Source organism: Hibiscus syriacus, unplaced genomic scaffold (genome assembly GCF_006381635.1).
Source record: "Hibiscus syriacus cultivar Baekdansim isolate YM2019G1 unplaced genomic scaffold, ASM638163v2 tig00110388_pilon, whole genome shotgun sequence".
In the NCBI taxonomy this organism is placed as follows: Eukaryota; Viridiplantae; Streptophyta; class Magnoliopsida; order Malvales; family Malvaceae; genus Hibiscus; species Hibiscus syriacus.
The window spans coordinates 56,481-79,388 of record NW_024062718.1 but is presented as its reverse complement, the minus strand read 5'-3'; the positions used below and the strand labels follow the sequence as shown (position 1 = coordinate 79,388).

The 22,908-nt window shown below is 36.0% G+C and overlaps 1 protein-coding gene and 2 pseudogenes across 1 annotated transcript; 2 read left to right on the top strand and 1 right to left on the bottom strand.

The window, feature by feature from the left end:
- The first annotated feature begins 17,593 nt into the window (after positions 1-17,593).
- LOC120123034 lies at positions 17,594-18,720 on the top strand (annotated as a pseudogene).
- A 595-nt stretch (positions 18,721-19,315) lies between these two features.
- Positions 19,316-22,606, top strand: LOC120122959 (annotated as a pseudogene).
- Positions 21,055-21,458, bottom strand: LOC120122958. The gene has a single exon (XM_039141985.1). The coding sequence runs from the start codon at positions 21,341-21,343 to the stop codon at positions 21,137-21,139; it is 207 nt and encodes a 68-aa protein (XP_038997916.1). The 5' UTR covers positions 21,344-21,458; the 3' UTR covers positions 21,055-21,136.
- Positions 22,607-22,908: the final 302 nt, after the last annotated feature.

Sequence of the window (22,908 nt, the reverse complement as noted above, 5' to 3'; positions counted from 1 at the left end):
CCGTAGAGGTAACTAAATTGTTCTATGGGTTTGACGCCAGTGAGTTGAGTTTAGTCCCGGACTTAATCCTCCCCATTAAGTTCAAAGTTCCTGAATTTGAAAGATATGACGGTACTACATGCCCTTCATCCCATATTACCATGTTTTGTCGCATAATGGCAGGTCATGTGAAAGACGAGAAATTGTTAATTCATTGCTTTCAAGATAGTTTGACATGACCAACCTTAAAGTGGTATACTCAATTGACCAGAGCACACATCAAATCATGGAAAGATCTGGCGAAAGCATTTCTAGAGCAGTATCGCCACGTTACAAATATGGACCATGATAGATGGACTCTCCAAAATCTAGAGAAAAAGAACAATGAAACATTTAGACAGTAGGCTCAGAGATGGCGTGACACAGCGGCCCAAGTTCAACCACCACTATCAGGAAAAGAAGCCACAGTGATGTTATTCCACACTTTAAAGGCCCCATATTTAGGCCATTTAATGGGGAATGCAACTAGAAATTTTACAGATTTGGTCATTTCTGGAGAACTCATTGAGAATGTCATGAAAAGTGGCAAAATTGAATCAAGCGAAAGGTTTGGTTCTAAAAGACCCATGTATCGAAAAAAGGAGAATGAAGTTAACAATGCGAACGCTTACAAAAAGGATAACTCGAAAAGTGTTATAATAACCCAACCAAGGGTTAAGAATGAGGAAACAAACACTAAATGAAAGACTTTCCTTTACACAATTACCAGTACTCTATGCTGAGATCTATGATTCACTGTTAAAGGCAGATGTAATATGACCTTATCCTTTGATTCCCATGCAACCACCATTCCCTCCATGGTATGATATAAAAGCACACTGTGTTTATCATGATGGAATTACAGGCCATTCTATTGAAAATTGTTTAGCATTCAAAAGAGTGGTACAAAATTTGATTAAAATTGGAAAATTGGAATTCAATTCACCAGCTACGTCAAATCATCCGCTGCCAAATCATGGAGATAAAAGCGTGAATGCAATCCAGGAAGAGAAAAGAAGGAAAGAAAAAATTGATATTTCTGAAATTAAATCTCCCTTTGGTTGGATATTTCAACAACTCTCCCTATTTGGTATGATTCAGCAACAATTCAAGCCAAAACATCATGAAAGTGAAAATTATTGTGAATATCATCAAGAAAAGGGACATGAAATTCAATTATTCCCTGAATTTAGAGGATTGATGCAAAAACTGATGAATGGCAAAGAGATAGAGTTCTTTGAAGAACCAGGAAAAAGAGAAGATGACATTTGCGCATCAGAAGATTCTAAGTCCAAGCAGAGAACAAGTGACCCCGTGATTATCACTGTGAAATCATCTACAATAAATCCTGCACCAACAAAGCCAAAAGTGGTTATCACAACTCCTTTACCATTTCCATATAAGGATACCCATAAGGTACCTTGGAATTATACTACCAATATTTCAATGGTAGGAGGATCTGTTTCTCTGGAAAAAGCAGAAGAGAAAGCATAGAGAGTGGATTCGAAATCTGAAACAGTAAGTGAAGTCAGATTGTGGGGCACATAGCCGCTAATAACTACATAAAGTTCACTGATGATGAAATACCTGAAGGTGGAATGGGATTAGTGAAAGCTTTGAATATTACCACACATTATCATGGCCATGTTTTGCCAGGGGTATTGATTGATAATTGATCTGCTCTTAACTTGATACCATTGGTTACACTTCAAATGATGCCTGTGGATATATCACACATGAAGAATTATCAAAATGTAGTGCGAGCATTTGATGACACTCAAAAGGAGGTATTGGGAAAAATGGAAATACCACTGTTGATAGGACCAGTAGTGTACAATATCGACTTTGTGATAATGGATATCCACCCTACATATAATTGTTTATTGGGGAGGCCATGGATTCATTCTGCAGGAGTTGTTCCTTCTTCGTTGCATCAGAAACTGAAGTTCGTTGTTGATGGTCAACTGATATGTGTAGGAGCTGAGGAAGAAATCATTGCTTCTGTGACAAGTGATGCTCCATATATTTAAACAAATGATGATGGTCTTGAGTGCTCTTTCCGAGCTTTGGAATTTGTCAATGCAACCTTTATTACTGTGGGAAACAAAATTCCACATCCCAGATTGTCTGATTGCACTAAAATGGTTGTACGACAGACTTTAGGCATAGGAGCTAAAACTGGGAAAGGTTTGGGAAAAAATCTTCAGGGAAGTTCAGTTCATGTAAGTATGAAGATGAAAAAAATATCATTTTGGGCTTGTATTTAAGCCCAACTTTCAACAAATGAACAAAGAGATGAAAAGAAGAGGTGAAGATAGAAGAGCAAGACTGAAAGGAGAAGAAATTCCATGGGAACGCATGTCTTTCCCTCATTTGAAGTTCGCTTTCATATTTGGAGAAATGGCTAATGTGGAACAACAGCTGGTTGATGCTCTTAAAGAAGAAAAGTTGACAAAAGATCAAAGCATGGTTGAGGAAGCTATGGAAGGATTATTTATTAACATGATCACAAATGACCACAAGACTGGCAAATACTTGGTTGGGATTCGCCCTTGTCTTCCTGGGGAAACACTCAACAATTGGACTGCTGAAAATCTTCATGTAGTTTTTAGTATTAACTCAGAGTAATACTCAGAACTAATCTTTATGCTTTAGCCCAAGAATATAAAAGGTTTTTGTTATCTTGTAAGGGCAGTTATGTTAAGTTCACTTAATATCAAATATAAGAAGTTTTCTTAAAATTCTCAAATGGAAATTATTCTTTACATTTTTACATTCATTATTTCTCATTCTTTATATTTATTTCATAAATTTACTATATCCTTTCGGAAATATGTTCGACTTAAATTTGCAGGTGTCACAATGTTAATAGCATGATTATTCCTAAATTTAATCATGAGATAAATTTAGAGCGGCTCATATGTTTGGAAGAAATCAATGAGTGTGAGGATGAAGTAGAATGTGATGTTCCTACCGAATTGTTAAGACTGGTAGAAAAAGAAGATAAACAAATTTTGCCTCACAAAGAAGAGATTGAGACTGTAAATCTGGGAACCAATGAAGAAATGAAAGAAGTGAAAATTGGTACTACTTTGTCAGCCCAAATAAAAACGAGAATTGATAAATCTCCTCCAAGAGTTCAAAGATATTTTCGATTGGTCTTATCAAGATATGTCTGGTTTGAGTACGGATATAGTGGTGCATAAACTTCCGATCAGTCCAGAATATAAACTTGTTCAACAAAAGCTCAGACGAATGAGGCAGAAATATTGTTGAAGATTAAAGAGGAAGCGATGAAGCAGATAAATGCAGGTTTTCTACAGGCAGCCAAATATCCAGAATGGGTAGCCAACATAGTTCTAGTACCAAAGAAGAATGGGAAAGTTCAAATGTGTGTAGATTACAGAGATCTTAAGAGAGCTAGTCCGAAAGATAGCTTTTCATTACCTCATATAGACACATTGGTGGACAATACTGTAGGACATGCATGGTTTTCCTTCATGGATGGCTTTTCAAGGTATAATCAAATAAAAATGAACCCTGAAGACATAAAAAAAAATATTTGTAACCATGTGGGGCACTTTCTGTTATAATGTAATGCCATTTGGATTGAAAAATGCAGGGCAACGTATCAGAGAGCAATAGTAACTCTATTCCATGACATGATGCATAAAGAGATTGAAGTATATGTGGATGACATGATTGCCAAGTCCCGAACTGAAGAAGAACATATTCGAAATCTAAGAAATCTTTTCCAGAGATTGAGAAAATATTAATTAAAGCTCAACCTCGCTAAATGCACTTTTGGGGTAACGTCAGGGAAGCTTTTGGGATTTGTAGTCAGCCAAAAAGGAATCGAGATTAATCCAGATAAAGTAAAAGCAATCCAAGATCTTCCACCACCCAATACAAAAAAAGAAGTTCGAGGCTTTTTGGGGAGATTAAATTATATATCTCGATTCATTTCTCAATTAACTGACAAATGTGATCCAGTGTTTAAGTTACTTTGAAAGAACAATCCTGAAGTCTGGAATGATGAATGTCAAGAAACTTTGGATATTATTAAGAAATATTTATCCAATGCCCCCATTTTAGTATCACCAGTGCCTGATAGACTGTTAATTCTCTACTTAATAGTCTTTGAAAATTCGATGGGATGTGTATTGGGGATAGCATGATGAGTCTGGAAGAAAATAAAAAGCCATTTATTATCTGAGTAAGAAGTTTACTGATTGTTAAATTCGATACCCACCAATACAAAATATGTTGTGCCTTGGTGTGGGCTACTCGAAGACTCAGACAATACATGTTATATCATACTACTTGGCTAATATCTAGAATTGATCCTTTAAAGTTATTAATGGAATCACCAGCTTTGACAGGCAAAATGGCTAGATGGAAGATTTTATTATCCGAGTTTGATATTGTATATGTCAACCAAAAAGCAATAAAAGGAAGTGTCATAGCAGATTTTTTGGCCAGTCGTATATCAGATGATTATCAGTCTCTGAGTTTTAATTTTCCATATGAAGATTTGCTATTCATATCTATGAATGAAGAAGTCAGAACAAATGATGAATCCTGGAAGCTTTATTTTGATGGAGCATCCAACGCCTTAGGACGAGGAATTGGGCAATGTAATTCTCCAGAAAATATATATTATCCTTTTACAAGCAGATTGAAGTTCTTTTGTACCAATAACATGGCAGAATATGAAGCTTGTGTTATGGGATTGAAGGCAACCATAGAAAGGAAAATTAAATTTCTCAAGATATATGGAGATTCATCGTTAGTGATATATCAATTACGAGGAGAATGGGAAATAAAAGATCCCAAATTACTGGAATACCTAGATTTTACCCTCGAATTAGTGAAAGAATTTGAAAGTGTCACCTTCAATTATCTCCCTAGAGAGGAAAATCAAATGGCAGATGCTTTGGCTACATTAGCTGCTATATTTCAAGCAAATAAGAAAGTTGATATGATGCCAATTAGAATGCAAGTATATGAAATTCCTGCACATTGCTACAGTGTAGAAGAAGAAGCATATGGCAAGCCATGGTATTTTGATATCTTGCAATATATCAAGTATCAAAGTTATCCAAAAAATGCATCTGAGATTGATAAAAGAACATTGAGAAGAATGGTTGATGGATACTTTCTTGATGGTGAGACTTTGTATAGAAGAAGCAATGATCAAATGCTATTGAGATGTGTAAATACTAGAGAAACCATAAGCATTATTGAGGAAGTACATAGTGGGATATGTGGAACACATGCAAATGGTCTTTCCATGGCTAGAAAAATAATGAGATATGTGTATTATTGGGCTACCATGCTTACAAATTGCATTGATTATGCAAGGAGATGTCATAAATGTCAGGTATATGCGGATAAGATTCATGCACCTCCATCGCCTTTACATGTAATAACATCACCTTGGCCATTTTCTATGCGGGGAATAGACTTCATTGGGGCAATTACACCAAAAGCATCAAATGGACATTGTTTCATCCTAGTGGCAATTGACTATTTTACCAAGTGAGTTGAAGCTGCTTCATATGCCAATATTAAGAGGTCTACATTTTGCAAATTTATAAAGAAAGAAATAATCTGCAGGTATGGGCTTCCAGAGAGAATCATTACAGATAATGCTCTGAACTTGAACAACAAAATGATGACTAAACTTTGTGCACAGTTTAAGATCAAGCATGCAAACTCAGTGACATATCGCCCAAAGATGAATGGGGCAGTTGAAGCAATAAATAAGAACATCAAGAGAATCATTACAAAGACTACTGAAACTTAAAAAGATTGGCACGAGAAGTTACCTTTTGCTTTATATGCATATCGAATTATTGTGCGAACATCTACTGGGGCAACGCCTTTTTTCTTTAGTCTATGGGATGGAAGCATTCTTACCGATTGAAGTTGAGATCCCATCACTTCGAATATTGAGAGAGGTAAAATTGGATGAGTCTGAATGGATCCAAGCTCGATTTAATCAATTGAACCTTATTGAGGAGAAGAGATTGAAAGCTATTTTCCATGGGCAAATGTATCAGAAACGGATGATGAAATCTCATGACAAGAAAGTACATCCAAGAGAATTCAAAAAGGGTGATCTAGTGCTAAAAAAATCTTGCCTATACATAAAGATTTCCGTGGAAAATGGATGCCTAATTGGGAATGGTCATATGTTGTAAAAAAGGTCTTTTTTGGAGGAGCGTTGATCTTGGCAGAAATGGATGGAAAAGTTATGAGAAACCCAATAAACTCAGAATTTGTCAATAAATATTATGCTTGAAGAAGAAAAAAAAAGAAGAATAAAGAAGAGGAAGAAAAAAAAGGAAAAAGAAAAAGAAAGAAAGAAAGAAATAATAATAATAGAAAAGGAGGGTCAATATGAAAACCTGCAAAGGGCGTCTTGCAACCAAAGGAAGGATTTGAGTTGAAAACCTGAAAGGGCTGCTCAAATGCATGTTGATATTAAGCATCTGGTAATTAAAACCCTCTTAAGAGTTTGATATTTTGGGAGAAGCTTTACATCTACAAGCATTCGGTCAACTTTTGAGATCTTCCAAACATAAGCTTACCTCAGTGCTCCAAATTATATCAAATTGATTAGTTTAGAAATATTTATGCTAATAATTTGTTGAGTCATTTGAATTTTTATCATTTCTATGTTTGCCATGACTTTGAATACATTTCTTTATATTTATTAATAGATTCCAAGTTTATCTTTTCGAAATTCAATTTCTTTTCGAAATTCAATTTCTTTTCGAAATTCAATTTATTCTTTTATATAAACATCATGCAAATGGATTAACATAATTTTGAAATAAGCAAAATATTTTTGGCTATCACTTTATGTTAATACTATTGAGTGCATGGAATCCAAGGTAAATCTTAATGTCAACAATTGCAATCATTGTTGAAAGGCAAACAAGTTTTTTCTGCCATAAAGTCATTTGAAGACAAATAAAGCAGAAAAACAACAAAAGAAATTCTTAGCAAAGAGAAATTGATGGGGTGCTTTGGGAAATAGATCTAAATGAAGAATTTATGAAAAGAGCAAGTCAAATCCAAGCAAAGAAAAAATCTCAGCAAAGATAAAGACTCGTTAAGAGAATAAAACATCAATTGATGAGAATACAATAACTCAAAATTTTAAAATGATATCATGCATCATATTTAGGCATTTGTAAAAAATAGGGACATTTTCATTCATTTTATCAATGTTGAATATTTGAAAGGAATTCCAAGGATTAGCAAAGATTCGAATTCATCACTCGATGGATCAACATTGCCAGGAAGAGTTCATAATGAGAAGAACTCATCTGAAGAGGAAGAAGAAGTTCATAATGAGAAGAACTTGTTTAACCTTTCGCTTGATTCTATCACAAAAGGAGATAGATCAACTTCAACATTGCCAGGAAGAGTTCATAATGAGAAGAACTCATCTAAAGAGGAAGAAGAAGTTCATAATGAAAAGAACTTGTTCAACCTTAGATTGATTCAACATCTACGAAAATGAATAAAAGAATAACCTCACTTAAGGATCAACATTTTCAGAGGAAGTTCATAATGAGAAGAACTTATCTGAAGAGGAAGAAGAAGTTCATAATGAGAAGAACTTGTTTAACCTTATCTTAATTCATCACATATGAAGTTGAATCAACAACATCTCTTTCGAGGATCATCTAGATAGTTCGTAATAAGAAGAACTCATCTGAAGAGGAAGAAGAAGTTCATAATCTGAAGAACTTATTCAACCTTTTGCTCAACTCTATTGCATATGGAAATAGATCAGCATCAACATTTCCAGAAAAAGTTCATAATGAGAAGAACTCATCTGAAGAAGAACTCGTCCGAAGTGAGTGAAAAGTTCATAATAAGAAGAACGCATAGCTCAAAAGTTTGAACAATTCAAGCTAAAAATGGAGTTTTATGTCTTTGCTCCATTCCTGTTCCACAACAACGAGCAAAGAGGGGCAGCTACAATCACAATTTTTGCCTTGATCTAGTTGGTTCCCTGCTCCAATTAGCACCTGCAGCAGCCCCTCCACCATAACAAATTCAAACAGCTTCCACCAACAACAGCTGGTCATCTACAGCAGCCACACATGCAAGGAGAAAGGAAAAATCATCTTTGATTCTTCATGTAAACTGGGGCTATAAAAACCCCAGAACAAAATGTAGAACACACATAAAAAAATCAAGAGAAATAGAGGAGAAATCTAGCAAAATACACAAGGAAAGACAGAAATAAAAAGTTCTACAAAGGTTATTTCTACATTTGATTTTATTTTTTTCAGCTTTATATTCTATTTTTATTTATTTTCGAAAAAAAGTAAGTTAAATAGATAAATAAATAAAACAAAAAATAGGATAGTTAGAAGTTTTTGGGGTGTTCTGCGTATGAAATAAGGAGGAAGAATATGAGTTTTATGTTTGTAAAAGTTTTGGGTAAACCATGTGTCAGGTCCCTAGGCTTTGGAGTTCATTACTTTATCCACTTAAAATAAGAAAAAACACGAAATAATCCCTCTAATTTATGAGCCTATTTACAGTTTAGTCATTGATTTCTTTGGTTTTATTATTATTTCAAAATTAGCTGCTATATTTTCACTTTTTTTATTTTAATCTCTATGTTTTACTTTATTATATATAATCCCTTAATTATTTTTTATTCACATGAAATATATATATTATATATATATATATCTATATATATATATTATTATGATTTCTGATTAATTAATTATGGTTAAACACATTATATACTTATATTTTTGATATTTGAATATATTATCATATTTTATTAATATTTATTTATTTTAATATTAAGAAATGAGTTGTCTTAAAATAACTAGATATCTTTTCTAATACTTTTAATAAATAAATGCCCTATTTATAAAAACCTAAGTATATATATATATATATTATATATATATATATATATATATATATATATAGTTTTATAAAAATTATGTTATATTTTCCTTAAATTATCTGATTAAATCTGAAATAACTAGATTGTAAATTAAATTCATATTTGAATTCTTAAATTTCTACTACTAGAGATAATTTATAATCAATGAGTATCAATTTTGGGCGTTGTGGGGTGTTAATCCTTCCCCAAATGTAACCGACCACGAATCCCTTTTTATTATTAAAACGAATGAATTTTTGGTTAAACGCATACCAGTTTATCTTTTTAAATATTTTTTCTTAAAAACTCTTTTAAAAGATGATTTTCAAGTAATTGACTTACCTAACAAAAAAGGTCAATGTCGACTCCAAAACATTTTAATAAAAACCATTTATTTATTCACATTTTCTTTTTTCGTGCCCGTGCGAAAACGGTTACGACAAAGATGGATTGAGAAAAAAATAATATGATCATAGATAAATAGAAATGAGAGCATAAATTATGCGGTTTTAGTAATAAGAGCACACATAATATTATTTTTAGATGAATTCATCACGTTTGTTGTTTGTGTTATTAATAATTAAGAAAGTTATGAGAATATATTATCTTATAATCAACTTATACTATTAAAAGATGTAGTATAGAAACATCTCGAAAAATTCTTATAACCAACAGAGTAAGAAGATGAAGCCCTGGGAGAAGATTGATAGACCTACAAAAAATCTCCATGAGACAGCCACCAAGAAAGGCAACAACAAAAAAATATTAGATGAACAAAAGAAAAACTGTTAGAGAGGAGAGGTGGTGAGTTGTGGTGTATCGCCCACCAAAGAGCATGACATAGGATCATAGTAAAAAATCGCCAAGATCTGTTAGAATGTGATGGAATAAAATAAAAATGATATCAACGTTTGACCTGAAAGTTTCGAAAATGACGTAAAAGTATAGGTTTATAAGAGAGAAAAAATAGGGTTTAATTATCCAAAAAAATTAGGGTTTACTTTTGGTACGTCTCTTTTAGAAATTCGTATCTAATATATAATAAATAGATGCGAGTTTAAAAAGAAAGACAAACACACTGAAACAGCTTCAACTGGGGTTCTAATGATAAGCATACTAATGAGATTGAATTGGCGTCAAAAGAGAGTGGTAGAAACCCCCAACGTTAAAATCTGATTTTCACACATGTTCGAGTGATTGATAATGACCCAGAGTTGTTAATGTGTTAAAAGTTTGCACGTAAAAAAACTAAACTTCAAAAAAAAACCCAAACACGATTTTTCTTGGAGAGTGGCTGGAGTATGTTTCGAAGGAAATAGAGATGAGATCTTATAAATTGAATGTGACAACGAATACTCTTGAAGCTAACTTGCAAGTTGATAATCCGCAAGTACAATGGCGGTAGAATGTGTTTGAGAATGGTGATGCCCATCAATAGTTTCTTCTTGCGTTATACTTTTTTATCTATGATTAAGTTCTTTTTTGGAATGTTCATGGTCTTAGACCCTATATATTGAGATTTGTAATCCTCCAACTCAGGTGGAGGATTTACTTCAACTGGATAAACAACATAGTGTTGTTGTCAGTAAAGCAAAATTATTCTCTTAGATCTTTTAATAAAAAAAAGCCACATGATAAAAGTAGAAAAGGAAAGGGGACATGTTTCGCAAGAAGTTCTCTCTCGAGGTTGCCAGAAGAGAGAAGGGAGAGTCGGATCGAAACGTGAAGAATCGAGGTCCAATACAGTAATGAGAGTCGTGTTGTAGTCTACAACCATCGCTGGCTAGAGGTGACAATCGGGATAGAATCGGGTTCGGTCGATTCATTTTGGATTGAGTTATTTCGGGTCTAGACTACTTTGATTTAGATTCTATCCGCGTTAGATCTGGTTCGAATTTAGTTATTGTCGGATCAAAATCAGGTTGGTTGGTTTTCGGGTCGATTTAATATCGGATCGATTAGCTTTGGGTAGGGCTAATATTAGTTCGGTTGATTTGGTTCGGGCCAATCATTAGATTTTTTAGTCAATTCAGATTAACCTTTAAATTTTTGTGTCAACTTTTAGATTTTCAGGTCAATCGTTGTTGTTTTTTGTCGCCATAATTTTCGTTGTTTTAGAGCTAGAAGTTTTAGTTTTAATCAATCGAATCAATGAATCTTTAAAGTTAACAGTTTTATTTGAATATACATATTGTCACTATCTAAATTCAGAGCTAGAATTATTCATCAGATATAGAGAAGTATTCAACTAAGAAAATATCATTTGAAAGTATAATATAAAATGAGAATAAAATATGCACCATTTTACTATTTATCAATGAAAAAAATAGATAATAGTAAATAAATAAATTATTCATTCATTTAGACTTAATTATTGGATTAAAATCGGGTTGAAGTTTGATTCAGATCGAATATGGGTACACTAAATTCGTGTTACTTTTGGTTTGCTTTTTTGGTTCAGATTACTTTAGGTTCGGGTTCTTTTCGGTTCAACTAAAATTCAAGTTGATTCCAATTTAATTCGAGTTATTCATGTTTCATATTAATTTTGGATTATCTTGTTGGAGTATATATCCACTCTCAGATCGAGTAAAACAATAGGAATAATTGGATACAGGCGCGTTTGTCAGGTCTAGCCTAGCCATGGCTACTCGCAGGTGAGAAAGTTTGAATTTGTGGTTTTGGAACTTAGAGGTGAGCCTAAAGAAGGAAAAGGTTTTCAATGAGCCCACTCTTCAAACAATCATGGATCCCAAAGTAGCCCATCTTATAATTATGCCGATACATACTATATATATAGATATAAATTCATAGAGTCCAAATTAAGTTCAAAAATTTTAATTTACTTGAGTTAAAAAAATCTTATTTATAGTTATTTTATTTGAAATTTTACGAATTGAATCAAGTTTATGAAATTCGAGTCAAGTTGTTCGAGTTTCCTTTTGAATTTAGTTGTACTTTATAATTTTATGATACATATTGATTAAATTAAAATTACTTTCTCGAATCAGCTAAGATATAAAATATATTTTTTTATTCTTTTTCACATATATGCAAGTAAGATTTATATTATTTAATAATTATATATTTTACGATAAATTATTGATGTGGATATAAAAGAGTCAAAGAATTGACGAGAAGAAAAAAGTTATAAAAATCAATCAATGACCAAATTAAGTAAAATATGACTAAATCTAAAAACACAATATTTTTTAACAATATAATTTAAGTCACATAGGCATCCTATAGTGTATGTGAATCATATGGTTTAAATTGATAAAAAAAAATGGACTTAAAACGAATGAATAATTGAAGAAATAACAAAATCATGCAAAGTTGAAGGACTGAATTGAAAAGAATAAGAAAATGATTTTTTCAAAAAATGAAATGGAATTACATTGGTATTTATAATGTTCTAGGAGTGAGTAATTCGAAATAAGGTAATTGCAGCTTTTATCACCTCCTCCTGGTTTAACTAGGTGTTAGAAATCATCATCAAATAAATATAGGAAAATGAATTCCTTGTAATTAACTGTTTGTGATAGCTTGTTAGAGCATGATTACATGCTTATGTGCGTGTGTGTGCAGTATGGTTTGGGGTGTATGTGTGCAAGCAATTAGTGTGCAGTTGGTTAATTAGTTAGAGTGGTTAGAAGCAGTTATGAGGTTGTTACGGCTGTGACTTGTGTATAAATGTACTGAGTAGTCTTGGCTAATAACACATCTCTTTGTATCTTCTTGATAATCTTCAAGTTCTTATGCATAAACTTCAACATGGTATCAGATGCTGGTGATCTTGTGGTGTAGGAAGAGCTGCGTCAGGTCTTGCTAAGTACATGGTGGCTTTATGGCGCTTCCGGCCTCTCCTCTTTCCGGCGATGTTGTGAGCAGTTCAGAGCATTCGGTAACTGCCTCCAAGAGCTTTACCAATAAACAGTTGAGTGTTGTGCTCGATGAGCGGAATTTCCTACTTTGGAAGCAACAGGTTCTACTAACAGTCAGAAGTCATCGGTTGGAGAAGCTACTTTCTGGGACGGCTATTTCGCCTCCTGCGACGGTTGTGCTGGAGGATGGCACAGTTGCTAAAAAAAAGATCATGAGGTCTTTGTAGCCCAAGACAGTGCCTTGGCCTCGTGGCTACTGTCTACGATCAGCCCGTCCTTGTTGCCACATTTAGTGGGGGCTGAAACTGCTGCACAAGTCTGGAACACTATGAATAAAATCTTCGCCTATAAGTCTGCGACGGCGGTAATGAATCTGCATTACCAGCTTAAAGCAGTTCATCAAGGAGAACTAGGAATGCGGGGCTACATATCTCAAGTTAAAGAGATATGTGATGCCTTAGCATCGTGTGGAAGTCCAGTCTCGGAGCTGGAGCATATTGCAACCATATTGAATGGACTATCAGTTGAATACAGGCCAGTGGTTACTGTTCTTTCAGCCAGTCGTGATGCCTTAACTCTGGAAGGGGTTGAGTCTGTTCTTGTTGATGCTGAGACTCAGCAAAGAACTTTAGTAGATTTGACAACATTACAGCTGCAGCTAATGTTGCTCAAGTAAAAACATCCATGGATGAAAGAACCGCTCGATTTGCTAGGCAAGATCAGGCTGCGTCAGAAAGGCAATTTACCTATAATGCTCAAGCCGGTCGTGGTCGAGGACGTGTCAAGGTGCAGTGCCAATTGTGTGGCAAGAATGGCCATCTTGTGAATAGATGTTGGTACAGGTTCGATAAGTCGTTCTCGGGTGTCGATGAATCTAACCCAAGGAGTTCTGACCCAAGGAACTCGTTTAAAGAACGAGTACCCACAGCTAATATTTGTCATTACAATGCTAATAAGTTCTCATGTGCAAGTAGACCGGATGGAGGTACTGCTGGGCTCAAAGATTAAGAACGGTTCAAGCCTAGTGCAAATGTAGCTGCTATAAGTGCAACCCTTGGTTCGTGGTTTGTTGATTCAGGGGCGACACCATATTACGCCTGATGCCACAAAACTAGTAGATGGCTCAGATTATATAGGGCTGGTAAGCTGACTGTAGGCAACGGTAGTGGTTTGTCTATTACTAAATTGGTCAAGCGTCTATTTGTAATGCATCGCGTGCTTTAATATTAAGTGACTTACTGCATGTGCCTTCAATTACTAAGAAGTTAGTGTCGGTTTCCAAGCTTGCTAGAGATAATGGAGTATTCTTGGAGTTTCATGCTGGTTACTGTATAGTTCGGGATGAGAGAACTGGTGTTGTGTTGCTGCGAGGAAGAGAGGTTGATGGCTTGTACGAGTTCGGTGCTGCGTTGTCTACTCGAGGTCGAGCTGTTGAAGCAAACATAGTGTCTATCCCTGGTAATAACTATGTATTGTGGCATGATCGTTTAGGTCATCCATCTTATAAGATCTTACTGCAAATTTACAAGCTGTGTAATGTTGCTTTGCCAAACAATTTGAATAAAGATTTGCTTCCAGTATGCGTGTCATGTCATATGGGTAAAAGCCATAGGCTACCATTTCATGCGTCTCAAACTCAATATGAACGACCATTTCAGCTGGTTTTCTCTGATTTATGGGGTCCGGGACACGTTGAATCAAATGGCTTCAGGTACTATGTGTCATTTGTAGATGCCTTTTCGAGGCATTCTTGGGTGTATCTGCTGAAGAACAAAGGGCAGGCAGTTCACGCCTTTCAACTGTTTCAGAAGCTAGTTCGGACTCAATTTGGACAGGAGATTAAGGTTGTACAGACTGATTGGGGAGGTGAGTACCGATCTTTGTCAGCTGTGCTTGCACAAGGTGGGATTCAGCACCGAGTGACATGCCCGCATACATCCCAACAGAATGGGGTTGTCAAGAGAAAACACAGGTATTTGTTCGAAATGGCGTTGACTCTGTTAGCTCGAGCTTCGTTACCTCTAAAATACTGGTCATTTGCAGTAGTTACGGCAGCTCACTTAATCAACAGGCTGCCAACTAAGGTTCTTCAAGGTTGTACTCCGTTTGAAAAATTGTTTGGACACCTCCTACGTATGATCATTACGGGTATTTGGTTGTAGGTGTTTTCCTCATCTGCGGTTGTTTCAACCCTATAAGCTCGCATACAGGTCACAACCATGCATTTTTTTGGGTTATAGCATGAACCATCGAGGGTACCAATGCTTAGCGACCGATGGACGTATGTATGTGTCTCGGCATGTCATTTTCGATGAACGTGAGTTCCCGTTTGCTAAGTCTGGAGCTGTAACGAATGTAATTCCTGCAGAGAGTATGTGTAATGGCAATTCGTTGGTTGTGGTTCATGGTGCACAAAGTGTTTGTGGTAATTCCCCACAAGCTGTTGTGTGAGAATCTAGATCTGTTCCGATATGCACTGGAGAAGTACCAGAGGTTGCCGAGGTTGGAGCTTCTAGCAGCAGGGTGAATCAACATACTGAAAGTGTTAGTGTTGGTAAAAGTCAAACTGGTAACTTAGTAGGAGAGAATCAACATACTAGAAGTATTAGTGTTGGTGAGAGTCGTAATGACAGCTTAGTGGGAGTGATCTAAGATCAGGTGTTGGATAATGAGACAGGTTGTGTTGCGAATACTTCAGGTCATGTTGAGGCTTCCTCGTTATGTCCCTCGGTGCAAAATGCACATCCAATGGTCACTCGTAGTAAACGATGAATCTTCAAACCAAAGGCGTTTGTTGCACAGAGTCGAGGCGATAATGGAGAGCCGTGCTCGGTGGCTCAGGCACTTCAAGATCCGCAATGGAGGGAGGCAGTGCTAGCTGAGTACGATGCATTGGTCAACAATGGTACTTGGACGCTAGAACCACTACCAAAAGGGCGAGCAGCGGTTGGCTGTAAGTGGTTATTCAAGGTCAAATTCAATGCAGATGGGTCTGTGTTGAAGCATAAGGCGCGTCTTGTGGCAAGAGGTTACTCACAGGTACCTGACCATGATTTCAGCGATACATTCAGCCCGGCCGTGAAGACAACAACAATAAATGTGGTATTATCTCTAGCAGTGGCTCGTGGCTGGAGTTTGAGGCAGGTGGACGTTAATAATGCATTCCTTAATGGTGAGCTTGGAGAAGAAGTATACATGGTTCAACCACCAGGGTTCGAACGAGTGGCCAGTGATGGTACTCGGCTGGTGTGTAGGCTGAAGAAGGCCTTGTATGGGCTGCGTCAAGCACCACGTATGTGGTATGCTAAGCTGCGTAAGTTTTTGCTGGAGCTTGGGTTCTGTGGAACCACAGCTGATGTGTCGTTGTTTGTTCGTCGAACGGGTGGTGTTCGTGTGATGGTGCTTGTTTATGTCGATGACATTATCATAACTGGTGAGTCTAATGTTGCTATTAATGAGGTTGTACGCTTGCTTGGTGACAAGTTTTCCTTGAAAGATTTAGGGGAGCTGGGGTATTTTCTTGGTGTTGAAGTCCATAGGACTTCTGAGCAGTTGGTACTGAGCCAGCATAAGTTCGTTCGAGGGCTGCTGGAACAAACTGGTATGCTTGCTGTTAAGCCTGCACCTACGCCGATGGTGGTTTTGCCAAAATTGACTGTTGATGCTGGGAAGCCACTCTCAGACGCATGGTTATATCGAAGCATTGTTGGTTCTTTATTATACTTGAGTCATATGAGGCCCGATATCGCGTTTAGCGTTAATCGTGTGGCTCAGTACATGCATCGGCCTTGTGATGGTCATTGGTTGGCTGTTAAGCGAATATTGCGTTACTTAAATGGAACGCTTGACTGTGGCTTGGTATTTAGACGTTCTTCTACGTCTGAAGTTTGTTGTGTAACTGCGTTTGCGGATGCTGACTGGGCTAGTAACGTCGATGATCGGCGGTCGGTTTCTGGCTCTTGTGTATTTCTTGGCTGCAATTTGATCTTGTGGAGTGCGAAGAGGCAAAAGGCTGTGGCTCGTTCGACAACAGAAGCTGAATACCGTAGTATTGCGGATACCGTTACTGAGGTGGTTTGGGTTAAGTCATTGTTAGCAGACATGGGTGAAGCGGTTGATACAACTCCGGTTGTATGGAGTGATAATACGAGTGATGTTGCCATGAGTGCGAATCCGGTATTTCATGCACGATCGAAGCATATAGAGTTGGATATTCACTTTGTACGTGAGAAAGTTGAGTGTGGGGCTGTTCGTGTAAATTACGTACCAGCAGAGCATCAAGTTGCGGATGGCATGACCAAACTGTTGGCTAAGTCAGCGCACATGCTGTTTCGTTAGAAAGTTCAGATAGCAGAAAAGCGAACAGCTGAGAAGGACGGGAAGAATGTTGGAGCATGATTACATGCTTATGTGCGTGTGTGTGCAGTATGGTTTGGGGTGTGTGTGTGCAAGCAATTAGTGTGCAGTTGGTTAATTAGTTAGAGTGGTTAGAAGCAGTTATGAGGTTGTTAAGGCTGTGAACTTGTGTATAAATGTACTGAGTAGTCTTGGCTAATAACACATCTCTTTGTATCTTCTTGATAATCTTCAAGTTCTTATGCATAAACTTCAACAGCTTGTCAACGCATTTAAAAGATATATTTCTTGTGTTGTTGGATTCACGAATACAGAATGAGTGATTCCGGTCAACGAGATAAAATAATATTTTATATGATTGAATCGACTGAGTTGTGAATCTAGAGACAAGACAAAAGAAATGGCGGCGAGGACAGTGTTGATGATATTATTCCTAGTTTGCATGATAATGCCGAGGGGACGGGGACAGTTATCCGAGACATTTTACAACACTAGTTGTCCGAGAGTGGAATCCATTATAAGACAAGTGGTGGCACAGAAGATTAAACAGACATTCGTCACAATACCTGCAACCCTGCGTCTGTTCTTCCATGATTGCTTTGTTGAGGTTGGATTTTGCTTTCATGTCTTACAGCATGTAAACTTTTGTATGTAATAGTTCCAACAAGCATGTCTGGTTTTTCTTTTTTCTAGGGTTGTGATGCATCGGTGATGATTGCTTCACCGAAAGGGGATGCCGAGAAGGATGCTCCGGATAATCTTTCGTTGGTCGGAGACGGCTTCGATACCGTAATAAAGGCTAAGGCGGCAGTCGGAAAAAGTTTCCCGCGAGTAGTCTTTCGTGCGCTGATATATTTGCCATTGCTACCAGGGATGTTATAGAACTGGTGAGGAATAATGCCTCTGATTCTTTGTTACAATTATGGCAAAACAGAACTCATGTGTCCTAATTGTAGGCTGGAGGCCCTTCATTCAAAGTAGAATTGGGACGACGTGATGGCCTTATTTCAGTGGCATCTAGAGTAGCAGGGAATCTACCAGAGCCTAATTTCAATCTCACTCAACGCCATTTTCGCCAAGAACAACCTTAATCAGACCGATATGATTGCACTCTCAGGAGCTCATACTTTAGGCTTCGCTCACTGCACTTGCTTGCGAATAGGTTATACTCGTTTTCTCCATCGTCGCCTGTCGATCCGGATCTCAATGCGACCTATGCACAGCAGTTGATGCAACCTTGCCCTCGAGATGTTGACCCTCTAATCGCCATCAACATGGATCCTGTAACCCCACGAACTTTCGATAACTCGTATTTCAAGAATCTAGTTAACAAGATGGGTTTGTTTGCTTCAGATGAAGTGCTCTTCACTAATAAAGCATCTCAAGCTACTGTGATTGATTTTGCTAATAACCCTGGGAATTTCGATGGAGCTTTTGTTGCAGCAATAAGGAAACTTTGGAAGGGTTGGAGTTAAGACCGGTCAAGCTGGACAGATAAGGGTTAACTGCATAGCCTTTAATTATTGAAGAAGGAACATTTGACAATAAAATAAAAAAGTTAACCATATCCTTATTAGAAATTAAACTTATTTTTAATAAAGAATTAAATGGGTGTCGGTTTATTTAATTTAAACACGAGTTTGATTGAGTTTATAAACTTATATCTGTATGTCTTTTGTGAGAGGAAAAAATGGAGGTTTGCTTCCTTGTTTGTGATGATTCTAAAAAAGTCATCCATACGCATGTATTCAAACTTTAATTATAAGAACTTTTTGAACGATAAAATATAATGTTGTTCTCCTTAAAGATCTCGAGTTCGAGTAGCTGTGTAGTTAATCTGAACTTGATGCAATATGTCAGAAAATGAAAAACAGAATTCCATGATCAAGAGATGAAAGCATTATCCTTTACAGCAAAGTGCATACGATAGAAACAACAAAAAGCAAGAAAAATGTGAATCCTAGCAGCTTGATTCGCTAACCTTAACTTTCCTAGTCATCAAACCCTTTGTCTCTTCTTCCTAAAGAAAAACACCATACCATTATAGCCATCTTTTTTCCTTTTCTTTTTTTCCTTTTCCATCTCAAAGTATCTCCATATATTCATCATAGATCGGATCATACCACCAACTCCAAGTGGTTAACAGTAAAGGGTTTCCTAGTGTTGCCAAGAGAAACACAAAGGGCGACAAAAGATGTCGGATTGGGGGCCGGTTTTCGTGGCGGCGGTGCTGTTCATACTGCTAACACCGGGGCTGCTGATTCAGGTTCCGGGAAGATCACGGGTCGTTGAGTTTGGCAACTTCCAAACCAGTGGACTATCCATTTTGGTGCATTCCGTAATTTACTTTGTACTCCTTTGCATCTTGCTCTTAGCTGTTGGTATCCACATGTATGTTGGTTAATAGCTGACCAAAATTCAAGCGTTCATCTTTTACTTTGCAGTCTAAAATTCTGGAATGTTAGTTCTGTCAATTTAGTCTCTTCTTTTCTGTTTCTGCACCAAAGTTAATATTACATCGATGTTTTGTTTGTCATGTGATTTTGTTCTCATTAACCTTGCAAATTGCTTTCTGGTTTGGGGATCTAATACTGTCTTACTACACTACATGGTTAGCTGATATAAAACTTCTTTAAGATTTCTTCAGCTTTGCTTTCTTCCTTTAAGCTTTCATAGTTAATTAATCCTGTGAAATATTTGTGTTTTATGCATATATGACCCTTCTGAAATATTTTTTAAAATACCAAATATATATTCATATTTAATGCTCACATTTAAATTAAAATCATTATATCGTTACTAGAGATGTAAATGAACAGAGTATCAAATGAAATGTTCTTGAAGTGTTCCTATAATGTTCTTTTATGTTCGTTTGTTAAGTTTAATAAATGAGTATAAACAAATTTTTTATGTTCATTTAATCAACGAACGAACACGAATAGTGGTGAATTCGGTTCATTTATATGTTTACGAACAAACTCATTTAACGACTCGAACGTTTATATTAGTGAACAAGTTCGTTTATAAGCTTGTTTACTTTTTATAATTTTACATTTTAAATATCGATAAATGTAGAGACTAAATTAAAAATATGGTAAAATTTTGAGTTTAAACTATGAAACTTAAAGAGTTTAAATATCAGTAGTATAATTTTACCATTTTTAACTTGTAATAAACATTACATATGAACAAACATTAAACAAACATATTTATTCAATACCTTAAAATTAAATAACAAACACAAACATGATAATAAAATTTTAAATCGAACACATAATTTTAAAAATAAACAAACAAATACAAATACAATCTTATTCAATAAACCTCTTATCGTTAAAGGATTTGATCCCATTGGGAAAGAAAAGATACAGGTTTCTTTCTTCTTTTATTTCCCCCTATCCTATGTATTAATCAGCTGATTTGACATAAGAGAGAACACATGAAAACGGTAGGTTTATATAGCTTTCTTTCCTTGTCGACTTGACTATTATGCTTAGAACAGGACATTTCCCTGTAATAATTACCATGATTCTTCATGATTAAGCTAACATTTCTCAAGGTTATCCAATTTGCATGCCCATTCTTGGAAAATATGATCAACAGATTATAGAAACCATAATCTGAAACTAGACTGATGAATTTATATACACACACACATGAGAGCAAGACAAAAACATATGTAACATAGCTGATGCGTTCTTGTCAATTGTCATTTACCATGCAGTTTACTGGAAGCGCTAAGGCTAGTAAGTTTGCTTTGTTTAAAGCTACTGTTATTTCTTCTTACAAGTTCAAGATCAAAGAATATTGTTAACATAGTCTCGAAAGACTGATTAAAAGATCCTAAAATTTCTCAAGATTTTCATGTGCTCACACAACAGATTAGAACTTACAAACAACACAGTAACAAAACGAAGAACAAAAAGGAACCCTGTTTGTTGTTTTAGATATACAGGCGGACATGAAGAACAACAAGGAACAAGATGAGGAACAAAGCATAGAGAACTGCATGAACAAAAATGGCGGCCGCACTAGTCTTCATGTTCATAAAATCAATGGGGTGATGCTTCCCAGGGATTTGCAGCAGTAAACCAGGTGAAAGAAATGCAAACAGCCCTGCTGCTATAAGTGGAGCAGCCCAGTCATTCATTTTCTATATATGGCTTCAAATTAATGTTTTCGACTTCCTGGATATGAATGGAGGAGCTCCTCAAGTGCCAAGAGTTGACACAAATATTGAAGAATCAAACAAGCATAAACAGAAGAAAAAAAAAGGCATAATTTTTTGGTGACTTTAAGACAATTATAGAGGGAATGAGAATCTCATAAAGCTAATTTAAATTATTCCCATTTTTTGTTTTTTCTATTTTTCTTGTTGTTGGATAAGGGAAGGCAAAATATTTCTGTTTTTTTTATAAAAGTTGAAGGTCTCATTAAAAACTCTATTCGTATTCGTCCACATATTAAGAAATATACTAACGAACATAGGAAGGAAGGAAATAGTACCTCATATTTCATTAAATAAAATACTTCATTACATATGAAAACACAAAATACCCTCGAACGAAGATCTATTAAACATAATTTTTCTGTTGATGTCCATCCTTCTCTGCAATCAATTTCAGTACATTGTATTCCACTATTTATTGGTTGTAATCGATGCTCCATCACCGTTGACTAAATGATCACTTTAATCCTAATCCGAATTCCAATAATCAAGAAATGGACAAAACTAAATCTAATGGCTAGAATTAGACTTCAGCACCGACCCCAGACAAAGCCACACCCATTGCCCAAGTCTTTCTTGTGCTTACAAATGGCTTCCACTTACCATCACTTCGGACCTTGAAAGGAACTCATCTTCTTCACTCTTCTCTTCCACAATTTCATCTCAACTCTTAGAACTGGTTTCTGAACCTCTTTAGGCCTGGACGAGTCTAGATTTGAAGTGACGGTACTCTCTTGTAATGGCAGATTGGGCACCTGTAGTCATTGGGGTGGTGTTGTTTGTGCTGCTATCACCAGGACTTTTGTTTTCATTCCCTGGGAACAACAAGCAGCTGGAGTTTGGGAGCATGAAGACTAATGGCAAGGCCATTGCTATCCACACTCTTCTTTTCTTCTCCATCTATGCTGTTTTGATTATTGCAGTCCACCTCCATATCTACGCTGGCTGAGTTCCCCGGTGAGATTCAAGATCCGTGTTGGGTTTTACTTTATTTATCAATCTTTGTATTAGCTTCTTTCAGTTTGTGGCACATATCTTTATTACCCAAAGCTTACTTCTTTCATATCTTTCAAGAGAAGGGCTTTAATATTGGGATTTAATTATCTTTGTCCAATTTCTTAACTTTCACCATCTGAATAAATTAAACGCGGTCGACCTGTTTGTGGTTGCTATATTATGTTAAAACCTTTGTTTTTTGGATGCTGGGATTCAGTGCTTTTCTATTGCTTGATAATATGATAATTCATAAATAATTGAGCTTTAAGTTCGCTAGAAACTGTGAAGTAAAACAAAAATACTTGACAGAGACAAATTTGAATTACCAAAGATGTTTAGCCTGAATAAATTTCATACAAATTGAACCAGCTTGTCATGAAATAGCTTTCATTATTACACTGGTGTCAAGATTTCTCTTGCAAACCAAAATGAACAAAATAGTGAAGGAAAAGAAAATTTGGTTTATAGCATGAAAGAAACTAGAACATGAA

Bases quoted from the DNA above. Each gene is read 5' to 3' on its own strand.
- LOC120122958 (XM_039141985.1), bottom strand. From the start codon at position 21,343: ATGAATGACTGGGCTGCTCCACTTATAGCAGCAGGGCTGTTTGCATTT.